This window comes from Lissotriton helveticus, chromosome 3_2 (genome assembly GCF_964261635.1).
Source record: "Lissotriton helveticus chromosome 3_2, aLisHel1.1, whole genome shotgun sequence".
NCBI lineage: Eukaryota > Metazoa > Chordata > Amphibia > Caudata > Salamandridae > Lissotriton > Lissotriton helveticus.
In genome coordinates, this window is record NC_136062.1 from 134,806,938 (window position 1) to 134,826,320 (window position 19,383).

General features: G+C 50.8%; 1 protein-coding gene across 5 annotated transcripts in view; it reads right to left on the reverse strand.

Annotated features, from left to right (window-relative positions):
• Nucleotides 1-19,383, reverse strand: part of TJP1 (tight junction protein 1) — a 736,246-nt gene that overhangs the window by 633,534 nt on the left and 83,329 nt on the right. For all 5 annotated transcript variants that reach the window (XM_078684928.1, XM_078684927.1, XM_078684925.1 and 2 more), the window contains exon 2: nucleotides 5,441-5,497. In XM_078684928.1, coding sequence (XP_078541054.1) covers nucleotides 5,441-5,497 — 57 coding nt within the window. The remainder of the gene's footprint in view (nucleotides 1-5,440; nucleotides 5,498-19,383) is intronic.

A 19,383-nucleotide genomic window follows, 5' to 3' on the forward strand; every position in this document is an offset into this window, starting at 1 on the left:
CAGAGAAGGGGTTGCTCCCAATATCTGCCATTAAGATCGACAGGGATCTAGATGATAGGAAAAAATCAATTCGGGAAGCAGTCTGAAAGCGATGCGAATGGCAAGTGAAGGTGTTTTTATCGGTATTAATTTTCCGCCAGGGATCTATTAATTGATAATCATGCCTAATAGCCTGAAAGACTTTTTTAGTGTTTGGTTTCAATTGGTTTTTATTTTTGTGTGAGGTGTACTTCTTTAGGTCCTGTGTGTAAAAATCTCCATCGATAATGATCTGCCCAGGGGCCCCCCTCAAAAGCTCATTGATTTTAACCAGCCCGAGGCATCATCCGTGACGGGAACATAGTACTTTATAAAATTTAAGATCTTCCCCTTCAGCTTTGCTACTACCCATAACCACCTACCCTGGGGATCCCTTCGAATTTGTTCAAATTCCCACAGCAAGTTTTGGGAAAAATAGAGCCACCTAATGAAGGTGCTATATTTTTGTTTGTTAAGAATTCCACTGGCATTGACTGACAGGATCTTGCATTTACTAACAATTTCTGTTTCTATTTCTAGGATAAATTTCTAAGTTGCTCAAAAACAAATATCTGAGGATTTTACCATTTTTATAGGACATTTTTGAATGTTGGTACAAACTGCCAGACATTACAGTTCTTCTTAGAAAGGTAAAGCGATCTAAGTTCACACTATCCTCTTTATGAATTAGCTATGGATAGTATTCAAGTAACATGTAACACACCTGTTCAGTCAACAAAACCGAGGCCAAACATACAGACTCTGTGCACCAGCTTCATTAAATAAACAAAAATAAATGAAAACATAAATCACACTTTCTACTTTCTCAAGGACCTGCTAAATATCTAGTATCTTGAGGTTATACTTCCGACACCACCTACGCTCCTCCCAAACATTCCAGACTAACAGTAGTGGGGAGCGGCACTAAGTCAATGAAGACTGCATGAAAATCAAATCAGTATACACCACTATCACTATCAGTATTCCCCCTACCTCTTTTTAAGTACCTGGGAGAGCAACTTTACTTAGCTTGATTTGACAGCTGAGCTAGGACAGCCTACTCGATCACATCAGTAACTTCTTCACAGGATAGGGTAATGTATAATAGGTTCAGATAAAACACGTTGGAGCACTTCAGTTAGTAAAGCTACATGTGTGGTTACCCTACTGACCTCGTTTATGAAAGCAATGAATAAGAGTGAGCATCTCTCTGTGGACATAAACCAACACTAATAATAAAATAATAATAATAGAGGCATATGTAGAGCGCTGAGTTACGCACACCGGCGTGTCCCCGCGCTAGCGATGAGAGGGCATAAAACAGAGAAAAGAGGCTGCTAAGCGGACCAATTTATCTAACATAGAGGTGGGTTTTTAATTTAGCTCGGAACCTCGTTTCTGCTGGTTCCAAGCGAAGATCTACTGGAAGTTTATTCCAGTGATTTGGTGCTAGGTGCCTGAAGGATCTGCCTCCCATGCGAGCCTTCTTCACCTTGGGGATCCTCAACAGTCCCCCGCCCGCAGATCTAAGCGCTCTGGCAGGTTCATAAGCTTCAATCAAGCTCTTCAGAGGTCGGGGTGCCCTGCCATTCAGAATCCGATGGCAGGTGCAGAGAGCTTTATACTCGACTCTGCTCCTCACAGGCAGCCAGTGTAGTTTTTGCAAAGCCTGCTTCGAGGACGCCCTTTTGGGCAACCTAAGGATCAAGCGTGCTGCAGCATTCTGCAGCACTTGAAGGCGTCCAACACTTTTACTCGATGCCCCCAGATACAGCAGGTTCGCATAGTCCAACCTTGCGGTCACCAAAGCATGTACCAGGGTTTGGCGAGCTTCCAGTGGCAGTAAGTCAAGGACTTTCCTCAGTCTTTTCAAGATCCCAAAACATACGCCGACCACACGATTGATCTGGGGCCCGAAGGTAAGACCCGCGTCGAACCATACGCCAAGATTTTTTGCCTCCTGACACGGGGAGGGGGCCGGCCCGAGACAGGATGGCCACCAGGCTGATGACCAGGCCAACTGGGCTCTCCCTACCACCAGCACCTCTGTCTTGCTGCCGTTGAGCTTTAAACAATTCATGGCCATCCAATCGGCCAGATCTTTCATGCACGATCGGAAGCCATCAGCAGCAAGACAGGGCGCGTGCGACAGGGAGATGACCAGTTGCGTATCATCAGCGTATGATACCAGTTGGAGGCCATAACTCTCCACAATGGATGCGACAGGCGCCACATACAAGTTAAACAGGGTCGGGCTCAGGGACGAGCCCTGAGGCACGCCCTGGCCCAAAGGTACCCCACTGGAGTAACAATCACCCTGCCTCACTTGGAAGCTCCTACCCGTTAGGAAGGCCTGAATCCACCTCAGCGCGGTGCCAGCGATGCCGCCTTTGCTCAGACACTGCAGCAAGGTGGAATGTGCTACAGTGTCGAACGCCCCGCTGAGGTCGAGCAGGATTAAGGCCATGGTATGCCCCTCGTCTACACCCTGTCTCAGATGTTCAGTTGCCATGAGAAGGGCGGACTCAGTGGAGTGACGCGGTCTGAAACCGAACTGCGTATCGTGTAGCAAACCCACCTCCTCTACATGATTCATGATTTGGGTGTTTACCACCTTCTCAGCCACTTTGGACAGGAAAGGTAGTAGTGAGATCGGCCTCAGATTTTCCAACACCTCAAAACCGATGTGAGCTTTCTTTCGGAGGGTGAGCACGACCGCCTGTTTCCACCCCTCAGGTAGTAAACCTGACTCGAAGGAAATGTCCAAGACATGCCTTATGTAAGGCTCCAGGACTCCCAGGCTGTCCCCCAGCCGCTTAGGAGACACCGGGTCCAAAGGGGAGCCAGATTTTACTGAACGACATATCCTGACTAGCTCCTCAGGAGGAGGAGTGGTGAGATTTGTGAGGAGCCCCGGGTTCTCCATGCCATCTGATGTTACTTCAAGCTCAGTCCCCGTGGGAAAAGGGTTGGGGAAGGTCGAGTAGATTTTCTCGACTTTGGTGGAAAAATAATTGGCGATGCGATCACATGTTTCGATCGAACAACTCTTCGGGTCTACAGACGAGTCAATAGTAGTCAATGACTTATAGATACAGAAGAGCTCCTTAGCAGAGTTTTTAGCCCCTAGAATTTGCCCTGCATAAAAGGCCGCCTTCGACTTTTTAATCAGCCTTTTCTCCAAAAACCTTTCCCTGGCCTGAGTGTCATAAGATACTCTCCAGACTCGTTCAGCACGCTTACATTCTGCCTTAGTCCGCCGCAGCTCTCCATTAAACCATGGAGCAGATCTTTCCTTGCGGCCGCCCGCAGATGTACGGCAGAGTGGTGCTGTCTGATCTAGGGCCTCTATAATGCGCCTGTTCAGGTTGAAAACCGCAGATTCAACGTCCTCACCTCCAGGCTGGCCTTCCCTTATCAGTGCTTCATTGAAAGCCTCCAAGGAGAATTTTGCCCACTTCCTTCTTAAATAGTTCAGGGGTGCCTGACTATGTTTTATAGGTTTGATGCTATTGATAGCAAATACCACCAAAAAGTGATCTGTCCAGGGGATCGGCTCGACTGTGGAGACCTGAACCCCTCCCCAGTTTGCAAATACCGGGTCCAGCAGGTGACCTTGACGGTGCGTAGGAATTGAGAGCTTGAGTTCAAGCTGAAGGGCTTGAATGTCCCTGCAGAACTCCTCCGCTCCTTTATCCTCTGGACTATTTAGGTGCAGATTCAAATCTCCCAGTAGGAGAAATTGGTCCCTGCGAAGCGCTGCCTCAGTGACACTTTCTAGCAGACTCTCCCTGAACTTAGTACAGGACCCAGGTGGTCTGTATATAAGCAAGCCTTTAATAGCCATCCCCCCATTTATTTGTATGGAAAATGCTCCCGCTTCGCTCTCCGCGACCGGGGTAGACTCCAATGAGCATTCAAGACTCTTCTTAAAAAGGATTGCTATTCCCCCTCCCTTCCCCACAGGTCTATCCTGCCTGACTATGGAGTAGTTCTCAGGCATGGCCTCAATAGCCTCCGAGTCGGAGAACTGGTCAAGCCACGTTTCCGTGAGGAATAACAGATCGAATTTTCTCTCCGTGAGCAGCTCGAATATGTCGAGTCTATGCTTCCGCAGTGATCTCACGTTAAGAAGACCGCATAATATCAGCTTGGTAATGCGTGGGTGTCACAAATACATGAGCATGCTCACGGGCCAAATAAATCTTTGTAGTTGAGGGCTAAAGTCACATACAGGTCAGTGTTGGAGACAATCAAATCTTTGCGAGTTTATTGTGTAAACATTGTTTTAGCATCGGAGACACCAAATTCACAGAAAAAAAGTATAATCAAAGTAGATTTTTCTAAGAATATAGTTCATGAAATATACATAAAATAACAATTTCTAAAGAACACGCAATGAACTCAGATATTTAGAAACAGGAAACAGCTAAAACAAAACTGCATTTTAAAAGAGATTGGTTTGTGTGATAATTTGCTGAGAATGGGTAGAATTCTATTAATAACTGAGACGTTTGGGTGGAAAAATTGACAAGATTAGCTAGACGAGGCAACAGACTTTCAAATTATAAAATAGAGGACTAAATATATATAAAAATAAACAATATTATTAAAGCCAAAAAAAATGGTTTACGGCACAGGGATGATCAGTACCTGAGGGGCTTTCAGGGTGACCGCATGAGTTGGCTGTGTCAACATTATTGAGCAGCACGACTCAGGAGATGAGACTGGATAACCACCTGGCATGCTGGTTGGGAATGAGTGAGTGCTCTGGAGTCACGGCAAGAGCAACTGTTGCCTCTCCCACATAAGGACTTACAAATCAACAAAATAGGCTGTGGTCGGTGGCAAACTCCTGGTAATACGTCTAAATTTATAAACTATCCAAAACACATATTGAACATGTGAAGTAAAGGTCTGTAAATGCAAATGTATTAACCAATAAATGAAATCCCACCCCTCTACCATGATGTCACAGTGAAAAAGCAAAAGTGTACACCTCGAATTAAATCTTCCGATTCTTGTCACCAAAACCGAAATCAAGAAGTTGCATGACTGCAAAGAGGTACAAAGGTAATAATGAAATGACAAGTTATAAAATATTCAAATTCTGTTCCAAAGGTCAGAATACTGAATTTTCAATATGCTGAGGACTTGAATATTAAGTGCCCTGAATTAAATGATTAGGACAAACACAAACTATCAATTACTTCAGCTTGAATAATTACAATGCACAGCTGTGGAAAATCTAAAGAGGACTGCTTCTTTAAGAAATATCATTTTTTTTATGTTGCTGCTAATTTTAACAAAAGAAAATGACGAAAAACAAGCTCATTCTCTTTCACTTCCTGACATCTGGCTTTTGTCTATTGTGTCAAAAAGTAATCAGCATCCAGCGGCACAAGGCGACATAGCAGCTTACCCTGTGTAGAGTCACTGTGTGTTGCTCCCATATAGCAGTTTCCTCCATTACCGTGCTCTAAGGGAAAAAATATATATATTAATACTTTCATTCATTTCATTATGTAAATATGCAAGAAAACGTACACTTATAACAAAGGATTATAAAAGTAGTATTTTACACCAGTGACATCATCATGTTTAAGATCTCAGTAGCCGGCTGCCAAACAGTTAACAAATAAAGCATTGTGGGAATTTTTTCAATACAGGAAGTCTTATTTGTTTTCCCTTAACAGAAGGGTTTGAGGAGAAGGGCTATTTCTGTGGGACACGGAAACAGTGACTCGTCTGACTGAATTTCCGGAACTAACGAACATCCGCAAAAATCATATTTGTTGCCAAATCTACTGAAATTAAATCGAGTAATTTGCTTGTGCCTGCGAATAAACACTATGGAAAATGGCCGAAGGATAAAAAGAGAACTATTTCCAACGTTCTTTCAACAAACAGCGATTCTTTAATAAAAAAAACAAGGCATTCTATCCCAGTGTTTTCATTTTGGGGTCTTATACCTAGGTCACGTTAACGCTGGGATTTTATTTGGATCACCTTATCATGTGTACATTTCAAGCGGTAAAAGGCACCTTTGGGGGGATGCTTCTTAATTTAACACGAGGCAAACGGTGAACGGCACGCAAACTGAAAAATTGTTCGATAAAGAACTTCACATTGGTTTAAAGTTAATGGAGATTACATTGCAGACCAATGCAATACAGCGCATTTAGCAGCAATAAAGAAAGTAAACGTCTAATCCTACTTTGGCAGAGATCTCTTTTACTACAACACTTCCTATCCACAAAATCAAACCTCATCTGGAGCAGTAGAAATGCAACACGGGTGATATTTTCTTGCCATCAACTCAAGCTCAGGCGCCTCTGAGCCGCTATTGTTAGGGCTCGGTAACCAGGCCTTTTTTTGTTTCCAAAACATAACATATACTTAAAAGTGGGTTTGGGTTAGTCCCTTGTCATAACTAAATAACCTTGTTTTCTCAGGTGTCTGCGTTTGATTTACTGGCTTTTCCGCCCTATTTTTGCGTTTGTCCTACCCACGAATACTTCGGTATTAAAGTGTTCTGATTGGATGAGTTCTAGCCTTCCACTGCATATACGAGGGGAATATTGTTTGTATTATGGATTCAGAGGCCCAAGAAAGTGCACCTGTTTCTTTACTCTCCACTGCTCTGTTATCCTCTACCTCCATCAAGGCGTTCTCCTTGCACTTCTCCCTCCCCTCCACCGGTTCCCGTGCCTTTATCCCGCTGCTCAGGTGATTTGATGTATTTTGTATTTATTATGTTTACGAGGACCTGGCAACTGCAAAGTCCTGCTGGGGCACTCATTTTGGTTTTTTTGCACTGTGTGCGCACGTTTTTCACTTTGTTTTACTTTTCAATCTACAGTTCTAAAGAAGCCATGCACCATGTTAGAATGATAAATGGTCATCTCCCATACTAGAAGGGTAAATTAAAAAAAAATTCATTGCCGCACAGACTTGCCTCACGAAAAACGAACGTACGTTGCCAGCCATCTTTAATAGAAACCTCATTGCAAGATTGCTGTTATGCGTGTACACGCTTCATGACACATACCTTGCCTTGGCATGCCACTAACAAAAAGCATTGGCAAAGCCAATAGCTAGACCTTTAAGAGCCAAGACCTATTGCCTTTTGCACATTTTGTTTTTATTTTAGATTGAATTTCACTTTATTTTGTTTGTATTTCTGTATGTGATGCACTAGAATACACCACAAATACTTGGACTGCGACCCAAAAACTGACGTGATGGTTTGTATTCAGTCTTCTTGCAGTCTCGGGGTGGTCAAGGCATGCGGTAAAAAGATACCAGCTAAGTCTTCTTAATACTCTCTCCCCTTCCTTAAGGAACCGAACGGCGCAGGCCACGAACGGTGAATAAGAAGTGTTCTTTTTATTTAAGAATACATGGGATACCAAGGCCCCAACGCGTTTCAGCTTGTCGCTTTGAGCCTTACTCACACTAGAAGTCAAGCTTAGATGCGAAACTGATACACAGCAGAACTAATGCTTCTCTTTGTCAGCTCATGTCCACTGTGTAGCTGTGAGAAGCTGGCCTGGCATATGCCGTCTAGTGGGCACCTTGCACCAGTCCAAACGACCCTTATTGATGGTAGGTTTAAAGACAAACTTTATAGAAAGCTATCCTAGTGGTAGCTGTGGAGAGCAGATTTCAGGCTAAGTCTTGAAGGAATGTAAAGCAGCTTGTTTTACCAGTCTATAAGCTCGTAAATGACCAAATGAAAGGAGAACCACATCACGTATATATAAAAATATATGTATTTATTCTAAACACCTCCCTCTAGTCTCTTTATGAGGCTAGAGGCCAAAGTACAAACAGTAAACTTAATTAGCACACAGTAAATTAGCACAGTATACGTTTAACCATAGGGGCATCACAAACTATATACTAATAAAGTGGTATAAGTTACACTAGAACAGCTGGGGCAACCAGGAACCACACAAGGTAGGGACGGAAGAGACCCACGGGGGACGCGTGCAGTGTCTAAACACAGCTGCGAATCACTATTGACTTCTATGGAGAAAGTTGCGGTTAGAATTTGAAAGATTAGGGACACTTAGGAGTGGACTAGGAACAAACCCCTTCAGTACCCGACAGTTTGAGAGTCAAGACCCATGGGAGCACCAAAGTACTTGTGTTACCTCACCCATGGACGCCGGGTGCGTAGGTGTCTTTTCGTGTCAGGTTTTGTCACCGTTTCCTATGGAGAGCAGCAAAGAAGTGCTGCAGGTGACCAGGTGAAAAGTGTCCGGATGGATCCTAGGGTGGATCGAAGAGCTGAAGAACCTGAAAGCAGAGGGGACAGAGTCTAGGTCACTAGCCAGTGACCAGGGAGGCAACAAGAAGATGCCCACCGATGTCAGGTGATTTCAGGTGCAGGAGGTGAAGCTGGACTTCAGCCACGAGGACCAGGAGGCGTTGACGACAACCAGGAGCTGGATTCAAGCTCTCCCACAAAGGATGTCGAGTGCTGCGGTGTTGGTATCCGGATTGGACCCAACAAGCCTTGGCAACAGCAACCCACGCAGAATGCAAAAGATTGGCTTCGGAGCAGACTCCCCTTTGGAGGGGAGTCAGGGCACCTCTGGAGCAAACAGGGAAGCCCAAGAAACAAAAGTTACTTTCGGGGGGACCCACCAGTCGACGGACTAGGGATCGCAAAGGGGCCTCGAGCAGAAATGCTAGAAGCGGGCCCACGGAACATTCGTGGAGTGTAGGCCCACAATCTACAGTGCAAAAGGTGCTCAGGGGTTGGACTACAAATAGCCCAATACACAACTTCGGGAAAGCTCGGGAAGTAGGTGCACTTGCAAATATGCACGGTGTCCAGGAGTTGCGGTCCCACGTCTCTTGTGATGGCTGTGGGTCTCAGCTTCGCTGTGATCTTGTGTCGGCCTCGGAGATGTCTGGAAGTCCGTGTCCTGTGTCGCAAATCCTTCAGGATCCGGCGGAAGCCATGGAAATGCCGTCCGGCAAGATGCTTCTTCGGTGCCTGTTTGAACAGGGGAGTCACTCCTTGACCCCAAGGGAGATTCTTCAGTCTTCTAGTCAGAATAGAATGTCGAATGTTCCAAGATATATGTTGCAGAGTTTCGTCCAGGATAATCTAAAGTTCTAGGGACTAGGTTCCTATACTTATACTAAGTTTAGGGGATGGACTAACTCTAAGATCCCAATATGTGGGTATCTTCCTAGACAGTTTACAGTGCGATGAACAATAAAAGAGTGTGTGGATAATAGAAAATTTCATGTAAAAAGAACATGTACAGGAAAATATTTTTATTATAATTATTGAGATAGATACTTTATATAAAAAAACATATAAAAATCGATTATTAATCACAGTAGTGTGCAAATCATACAATACATAAAAATAATCATAACTTAAAAAACACATAGATACAATCAATCCAATAAAAAGTTGTGGCTGAGTTTGTGTCTCATTCTTCGACGCGCGTTTCGGCGTGTGAGAACGCCTTTGTCAGGAGATTTTTATGTAGGCCACAATATTCCTGGGTCTGCAAGGACCCATATGCTTAATCAGCAAGGCATGAAATGCTGGAGAGTTCGATCGTGGTGGTCAAAGCTCCGCACCTGGACCACGGTGACCACCGAAGACACAGCCCGCACGATGAACACCATCCACTCCGGATCTCCAACCGACCCTTGCCCCCACGTCTTCAACAAGGCCGACTCCATCATCGCACCCCAACTCCGGGACATCATCAACGCCTCCTTCAACACCGCCACCTTCCCGGAGAGCTGGAAGCACGCCGAGCTCAGCGCCCTACTGAAGAAACCAACAGCGGACCCCACTGACCTCAAGAACTTCCGCCCCCTCTCGCTCCTCCCTTTTCCTGCTAAAGTCATGGTGAAGATCGTCAACAGACAGCTTGCCGCCTTCCTCGAGACGAACGGATCCCTCGACCCCTCGCAGTCCGGTTTCAGAGCCAACCACAGCACCGAGACCGCCCTCATCGCAGCCACCTACGACATCCAAGCCCTGCTCGACAACGGGGAAACAGCGGCACTCCTCCTCCTGGACCTCTCTGCAGCGTTCGACACTGTCTGCCACCGCACCCTAGTTCAACGAGTCAGCAACATCGGCATCCAAGAGAAGGCTCTGGAGTGGATCATCTCGTTCCTCGCCGGAAGAACACAGAGTCCGCCTCCCCCCGTTTCGATCCGAGGCCACCGAAGTAATCTGTGGCGTACCGCAAGGATCATCACTTAGCCCCACCCTCTTCAACGTCTACATGAGACCTCTTGCAGCCATCGCACGCCAACACAACCTCAACATCATCTCCTACGCCGACGACACCCAGCTGATCCTCTCCCTCACCAGAGACCCCGACATCGCCAGAACCAGCCTACACGAAGGGATGAAAGACGTCGCCGAATGGATGAAGAACAGCCGCCTGAAACTGAACTCAGACAAGACGGAAGTCCTCATCCTGGGACCATCGCCCTCCGCCTGGGACGACTCCTGGTGGCCCCCCGCCCTGGGCACCACTCTCAAGCCTACAGACCACGCACGCAACCTGGGCTTCATCCTGGACTCCTCCCTCTCGATGACCAGACAAGTCAACGCCGTCTCCTCATTATGCTTTCACACCCTACGCATGCTCCGCAAGATCTTCCGATGGATCCCGACCGAAACCAGGAAGACGATCACCCAGGCACTCGTCACCAGCCGACTGGACTATGGAAACACCCTCTACGCCGGCATCACAGCCAAGCTACAGAAAAGACTCCAACGCATCCAGAACGCCTCCGCCCGACTCATCCTGGACATCCCCCGACGCAGCCACATCTCCGGCCACCTGAGGGACCTGCACTGGCTCCCCGTCAACAAGAGGATCACGTTCAGGCTCCTCCCCCACGCACACAAGTCTCTCCACGACCTGGGCCCCAAGTACCTCAACGACCGCCTGACCTTCTACACGCCCACCCGCCAGCTACGATCCACTAGCCTCGCCCTCGCCGCCGTACCACGCATCCGAAGAGCCACCGCCAGAAGATCCTTCTCCTACCTGGCGGCCAAGACATGGTACTCCCCCCCCCCCCCCATCCACCTTCGGCTGACCCAGGACCATCTCGCCTTCAAGACCTGGCTGTTCGAGCAGTAGCTGCCCCCTTCCCCCAAGCGCCTTGAGACCCTTCCGGGTGAGTAGTGCGCTATACAAATGCTATGATTGATTGATTGATTGATTGATCTTCAATATAGTATTATGGTGCTGCCAGTGATAAGGGATTTGTTAAAAATGTTCAAACGGCGCAGCGATACTTCGAGAAGGCAAGGATGGTTGTCTGAAGATAGCAGAATGCCGTACAAGCTATGCTGGTGGCGGCTCCCGTGGGCTCTCATCTGGCCTTGTAACTCTAAGGTCCCACCTATGGAAGGACCTGGGGAGGGGATGGTTACACCCCTTCCCCTTTGTCCAGTTTCACGCTAGAGCAGGGCCTGAGTGCCCCTGCAACCGGTTTGAACTTGTCTATGCACAGAGACACCTTGTGTGCCCCAGGCACTGCCAGAAAAGCATTTACTGAATGCACCCACCCTGCCCTGCCTGTCTCCGGAGTTTCGAGCAGCAGCAGGAGGTCAGACTCGTGTCTGTGGCAGCAGCATCCATTTTGCGATGATGGTGCTCTTTTATGCTTAGATCGGTTTTTATTTTCAGACAAAAACACATACCACAGGTCCATTTAAAACACAGCGTTAAGCCTACAACCCTATACAGGGCCGGCCGCAGAGTAACTTGGCACTGGGGCCATAAGGAATGTACAGGAAAAGCAAGTTGTTACACAGCGTTTTGCCTACAACCCCAAAGGGGCCGGCCGCGTCTCATATTGTATGTTGTAATACCATCTGGACATTCGAATAATCAAGACCCCTAAGATCTATTTCAAGTAAAGAATAAGAGTAGTGTGCGCAAGGGGGGGGAGCAATGGGAGAAGGCCTGGGTCGGCACCAACGTCCCAGGGGGCAGCTACGGAAGCAATCTACTGGGGTCAGGGGGAACAATGGCATCCTCAAAGTGGCGCAGCGTCCTGAGCCCAGTAGGCATGTGGCGTGCATGTTCTACAGTGTAAAGATATTTAACTAGGGGTTGCCAAACAGCCTTAAAAAGCGTGTCGCGTGCTTGCAAGCGCGCTGTGAAAAGCTCCATCGTGATGACATGCCAGAGACTTACAAACCAGGCTGCTATTGGTGAGACTTCATTTCTCTTCCAGTACAGGGCTATAAGCTGCTTAGCCGCTCCCAGCATTTGGAGCGCCAGAATCCAATCACTTCGGGTGAGCGCCTTCAGGCTGGCAGGTTTGATGCCTAGTAAGATTGTGCTTGTGGCTTCAGGCAGAGGAAACCCCAATACCCCCTGATGTGGCTAAGGACCTCGTTCCAAAAAAGAGTCAATGTTGGACATGCCCATCAGACATGGATAAAATCCCCAGATGCAGACCGACACCTCCAGCACAGGGGAGAGGATGTGGGGAACATCTTGTGAAGTCGCTGAGGCGTGTAATACCATTGAGTCATTAGTTTATAGGCATTTTCCCGCTGTGGGATGCTACGATATACTTTGGGGATATCCTGCTATAATCTACACCACTGCGAGGGCGCAATGTCCTCGCCGGACGTCAGCTGCCATTGGTGTTGGTATGGATGAGAGGGTGGAGTCTGCGGGTGCTGCAAAATCTGATACATCTGAGAAATCAGCCCTTTTGCTCCCCCGAGAGAACGCGCCAGCCGCTCAAAGGGGGTGAAGTCGCAAGTGGCCGCCTGGTACATTTCCCCCTCGGACACCCAATGTCGCATCTGAGCATACTGCATTCTCGCTTCCAATGGTACGCAAAACTCTTCCCTACATTGGGCAAAGGTCTTAAGTGTGCCCCCATCATACAAATCCCAGATCACCCTGCAGTCCCCCTGTGTCCATTTGTCAAAGGCACGGGTACGATGAGCCGGCGGGAAGAGGGTTCCCCTCTATCGGGGTGTGCGGGGAGGGAAATGTTGTATGGCCTCTGGACACAGCTATTTTATCCCATATCGCAAAGACCGTTCTTGTGGGCACCGCTATATAGGCGCTCCTAGAGCATGCCGCCCGGTGCAGCCATGCAAGATCCCAGATGGTTTTCCCTGTCACCATTCGGTCCATATGGAACCAACCCTTCTCACTCTCCCGAACACCCCACTCCACCACAAAGCGAAGCTGCGAGGCCCAATAATAATCCACAAGATTAGGGCAGGCAAGTCGCCCCCTATCCCGTGGCGTCGTGAGGAGCTTTTGGGCGAACAGAGGCCGCTTCCCACCCCAGATAAAGGCCGTGAGCTCATGCTGCAGGCCTCATATACAGTGGAGCGGAATAGGTGTGGGGAGACATTGGAACAGATATAAAATTTTAAGGAGGATCAACATCTTGATGGCATTAAGTCTGCCGAACCAGGATAGCGCCAGAGGTCTCCACCTCCACAGATCTTCAAGGACCGTTCTCTGGCATTCCCGCCAATTCACTGATGTTCATGTTTCCAAAGAGGGGGTCAGCAGGAGACCTAAATAGCGAATGTGCTAGGAGGCCCACTGAGAGGGTATGAGGTTCTCCAGGAGGGGTAGCTCCTCCCTCGGAATGGTGAGGTTAAGGGCCCAAGACTTGTTGTGGTTGATCTTGAGGCCTGAGGCCCTCTCGAAAAAGTAGAGTGCCGAGTGCAATGCCGGGAGGGACTCCCAAGGGCGCGTTAGGGTGAGGATAAGGTCTGCAAACAGCGCCACCTTGTTCTCCCAGCCACCAAGGGGGATACCATGAAAATCGGGTGCCTGACGGATCATCTCTGCTAGGGGTTCCACTACCAGGACAAACAGCAGGGGTGAAAGAGGGCACCCCTGCCTTGTACCCCCATGGATGGAGAACGGTGCCGTAAGCTGTCCATTGATCTGAATCCTGGCCTGCGGCCCTAGATATGGAGCCATGATCCTTTTGATCATCTTCTGGCCTAGCCGAAACTTTTGCAGAACCTCCCGAAGAAAGGTCCAGTCCACCCGATCGAATGCCTTCTCCGCGTCTAGCGATAGAAGGCAGGCCAGGAGCTTCCAGTGATGCGCTTTCCCCACAAGATGTGCGAGTTTACACACGTTGTCCGCGCCCTGCTGATTTCGAATGAAGCCGACCTGATCCGGGTCCACGAGCCCCGGCATATATGGGTGCAGGCGTTTTGCGAGTAGTTTGGTATAAATTTTTAGGTCAGTGTTTAGTAAAGCTATGGGGCGGTAAGACCCGCAGAGCGTGGGATCCTTCCCAGGCTTCGGTATCAACGCTATCTCCACCATGCCCATGTCAGTCCAAACGAATCAGCGAAAGAGTTATACAGCCTCAGAAGGTAGGGCCGAAGCTGCGACTGGAACATGCGGTAGGAGGACAGGGGTAGGCCATCCGGTCCCGGTGTCCTCCCCAGAGGGAGGTCCCTCATGGCTGCCGTTATCTCTTCCTCGGTGATAGGACCCTCCAGAGTCTCCGAGTAATGTGGGTGCAGCGGCGTCCCTGCGTATCTATTCAGGGCGCCGCCACCACGTCCGGGGACGAAGTCTCCATCTTGTACAGGGCGGTATAGTAGTCCCGAAACGCCTCGCACTTATCTCTCTCCGAGATAGCCAATATCCAGCTGCTAGACGGGAGAAGGGTTATGTGGGCTTCGGCCGCATGCGCTCTCAGTTTCCCCGCCAGCAACTGGCCCACCTTATCTCCTCCCTCGAAATATCGCTGCTTCAGCGCCAGCAAAGATTTTTCTGCCTTATTAGTACGCAAAAGCCGGAGCTGCCCTCCAAGGTTGACGAGCCGCCTCCTGGACTCCATTGAAGAATGCTCCCGGTCCTTTTGCTCGGAGTCCTTCGCCATGGGGAAGGGCGTCTCCGGAAGATCATTACTAGCGAAGTAAGAGTCAATGGCGGCCCGGATGCTTTCTACGTCGGCAGTATCCCGGAGAATACTCGGCGGCAAGCACCACCGCGCCTCTCAGGCAGGGCAAGCGGCCGGGTCCTGCAGGAGCAGCTCAACATGGGCATGATCAGACAGCGAGATATCCGACATTGAGGCTCCAAGCATGTCCCGTAGCAGGGCGTGCGAGGTAAATAAATAATCTATGCGAGAGTACGAGCGGTGGGCATGGGAATAGAACGAGTAGTCCCTCAGCCCCAGAGAATGGTAACGCCACACATCCAACAGCCCCAGCTCTGTTATCTGTGTGCGTAGCGCAGAGGACATATGGCCCCTGTTCCGCTAAACGAGGTGTCGCTACGATCCGTTTCCGGGTCCCAAACTAAATTGAAATCCCCCCAGTATCAGTGAAGGGTCGCCGTGTGGAACATGTTCCCTCAAGAGTGTCTGGAGGTATCTGTCCTGCACCTGGTTGGGGGCATAAACGTTACACAGAGTAAACTGGTGCCTTCCAATCTCCACAGTGATCTTAAGAAAGCGCCCATCCTCCTAATATGTGCTATGATGTCTTGTTTGGCCTGCGAGGCAGACCGCTCATCAAGGGGTGGAGAGCGGCGCTGGACAGTGGTCCAAGACGGCTTGGCCGGGACCCGCTCCTGGCGCCGTTGACGAGAAGGGCTGGTCGGTGGCGACGCCGGTAGTCGAAGCAGCTGTGCCGCCTCCAGGTAGGACCGTATTACTCTTCGCTTAGTTTTCCATTGGAAAATGAGGGCAAAAGGGTGGCCCCATTGATAAGAAATGCCCAGGGCCCGCAGCTTCTCCGTCACTGGCTTGAAGGCACGGCGTAGTTGCAAGGTGTTGGGCGCCAAGTCTTGAAAGATCTGAATCCTGTGCCCCTCGTAACTGAGATCCGGCTTGTCCCTTGCCGCCTTTAATATGGCTTCCTTCTCAGTAAAAAAATTGACCCGTGTCAAAATGTCCGGGAGGAGTCCTGGTCTCCCCCCCCAGACATCATGGAGGAGTTGCGCCACATAGGTCATGATGTCCTTCCCCCTCCGCCCCGAGAGGAACCTCCCAGATGCGGAGATTATTTTGGCGACTCCGTTTCTCCAAGTCCTCCTGTTTGACTTGTAGCTCTATGTTTTGTTCTTCTAACGCTGTCAGGCGCTGCCACAGCTGCTCCTGGTCTTCCGTGCGGGCGTCCACAGTTTTCTCTAGCCCATCCACCCGATCCCCCAGATCGGTAACCTCCTTCCGAAGTTCCCGCACGCAGCAGAGCACCTCATATCATAGGGAACCAATTTTCATCTTAAGTTCGGACATGAAGGAGGTCATAAATGCCTGGGTCACTGGCATCGAGTCTCCAGCGGCTTGTGGTGGCCCCTCAGCGGGCGTCGACGTTCCCGCTTTACCTCGCATTGCCACAACCGAGTTGTCCCTGGGGGCCGCAGCCTGGTCGGCCTTGTCCCCTCTGGAACGCGTCATCGCCAGCTCCGCAATGTTGAGCCGATAGCCAGGCAGCGCACTCTTTATATGCCAGGAGTAGTGTGCCAAGAAGGGACCCCCTTCCAGCCCCCGACACTGCAAGTCCTATCTGGCAATGTCCAAGGTAGCTATTAAGGAATCGGATGCTCAAGGGCCACCTCCCAACCTCCAACCCCCCAGGGACTGAGTATCACCTCTCTGAAGGCCCCTACCCGCCCCACCTCCCCAGAAAAGGGACCACAGGAAGGGCGCCACAAACACCAGGCCCCCCCCTCCCCCGGGCCAGCAAAGTCAAGGAGCCGCTATGCAGGGGTCCAGCCCTCCCAACCAAACAGCGTGGTCCTCCCTTACCCCCCCCTGCAACAGGCAATCAACGAGCTTGGTATAGTCAATGAGTTCATACAAATCAGTCAAGATATCGTGCTGTCCACCTGCTCCGCAGACTCTCACCCCTGCCTTGGGAGCTGCACCCTGGGTGTCTCCTTCCTCAACCCGGGCAGTGTGAGGCACCTCCCAAGCCTCGCCAGCACCAGGGCTAGCCCCTTCCCTCTCAGCGGCTATAGGAGACACAAATTGCATCAGTCTTCCTGGTGCTGCACCGTATGGAGACCAATGTTCAAGGGCCACTCAGCCGGGGATCCAAATGGAGGGGTGTGCCCGATTCGCGCCACTTCCTACTGACCGCTCCTGGCCGCAGCCGCGACACCCTCAGTTCGCCAATCCCTAAGGGCAGCGTCTGCGTGACCTCCTCTCGCCACGAGGCACAGACCCTCCCAGCGCCGCTGCCGCACCACCACACTCTTCAAGCCCCAAGGCAGTGGCGCAGGGGAAAGGGGGAGGCCCCAGCCGAGCACCAGTCTCCGGGGGCAACAGAGCGCCGAGTCTGGACCGTAAAATGGCGTCGCTCACCTGCAGATCCCTCGAGGGCCCGCCACTTACTTCAAAGCCCAACGAGTCTAGCCGCTCATAGCCTGTAGTGGGCTCCAACGACCCCACCGAGGAAAGATCGCAGGCCGTTCGACTTGGCGAGAGCAGCAGGCCTCTGCTTCTTTAGAACGGGCTGCCCAGAGCCTCAGGGGCAACCCGCTGATCAGGCACAAGATGGCGGCACGTCCACCCTGAGTTAGACGCCCCCTTAGCGTGCACCCAGCTTGATCCCTGCTACTGCCGTCCACTCAGTGTCTCCGGCCCCGCTCTAAATGGCGGCGCGGGGGGAGCAGGGAGTAGGCTCCTCGGGGTAGCAGCACGCAATGTCTAGAACCCCCTGGGGCGCCCGGGCCAGTACTCTCAACAATGGTCCCCAGTCACCCGCCACGCTGTACCTTCAGTACGCCTCAATAGCACCGCCGTGTCCGCAGGCCCTCTCCCAGAGTCCGCTTCTCAAAGCTCGATCAAAGGGGGGCCGCCGGGGGGGCTCCACCAGTCCGCGGTACTTCCAGGTAGCTCCTCCAACCACCCCGGCGCAGGCCTCACCAGAGCGACCGCTGGGCGCCGTCCGTCGGTCATCCTCGGCCTCCCTCTGGACGTGCGCGGACCACAGCCCCGTCACCCTCGCCTCCTCCAGGCACCACGGGCCCCCGTGCTTCAGGGACCAGACGTTTCACTCGGGCATCGTGGGGGGAGGGGGGAAGGACCTCTAACTGGGCCTACACCGAGGGACAGCACTCACTCTCAGGTCTCCTGTCCCCAGCCGCACACTGCACCTCCGGGCGGCCGTGGACCGAGGCCGGCCTGTTCACGGACTCCTGAGCCTCCCCAGATGACACCCACCGCAGGGGCCGCCCTGCCGCGTCTCAGCGTGCTCTGCAGGGAAAGCCTCACTAGGCTGCACCGCCGCCTCCCGCCTCACCACTCAGTCGTCTCCCGCTGCTGCCAGCTCCAGTCCGGGCTCCCCCGTCACAGTCCCTCGATGCACCGCTGCCGGTCCGGACACCACAGCCTGCACCGGACTCTTAGGGGGGACAGCAATCTCGGATAGCAGGGACCCCAAGCAGCCTGCTGGACGCGGGTCAGGTTCCTCCGTCAAGCTCTCAAAATGGCGGGCTCTCCCTCCAGCTTGCAGCTTTGCCGTTCTCGGCCGTTGCCTGCCAGTAAATTCGCCACAGAGCAACCTACAGCTCCCCCACGGGTTCCCCCAGTCACAGTGATCGACCTTAACCCCCGGGCTGTATTATAGCACCCCAGCTCGCTGTAATCGCTCATAAAGGTAGCGGATCACCGGAGCTCCCCAGGGACACGTCTCACTGCACCGCCGCCTAAGCCACGCCCCCCCAATGGGGCTCTTTTAAACTACTATCGCTTAGGTAAGTGTGTACAGGTCTTCTCCCTCTAGAAGGGTGGAATTCTACCCCCCGCCGCCAGGACTGGCGGGGGGCAGGATTCCAAAGTGTTTGACACCAAACACAACATGTTTTGATGCAGCCATTCCAAAGTTAGCATTTACCGCGAGGTTATAATGCACTTTAAGAGTATATGGTATGGCTGTATCACAGTACAGCTACAGAGAAGTGATTCCGAAATCTGCAGAGGGCCTCAGCTCATGCTTGGGTACCCTCTCACACAAAACCAAGCACTCTGCCTTCAGGATTGTCAAGGCCTGTGATAGGAGTGACTTACAGGTTTATATGTGTCTGTATTTAAAGGTAGATATAGGTATACTATATCTTAGTAAGAGGGGCTTACACCACCTTACCCAGGCTGCAAGAGCAGACCTGTGGTGCCATTTCGGAAGGCTTCCCAGGGGTGGCATAATACATGCTTCAGCCCCTGGTAGGCCTCTGGGGTACCTATGCCCTTGATACCTAAGGTACCATATACTAGGGACTCACAAGGGTAACCCAGTAACCAATCTGGAGTGTACCTAAAGTATATGCAATCAGTTTAGAGAGGAAGCAGCTAGGCTGGCGTCCTGGTTAGCAGGGCCCCAGCCGGACT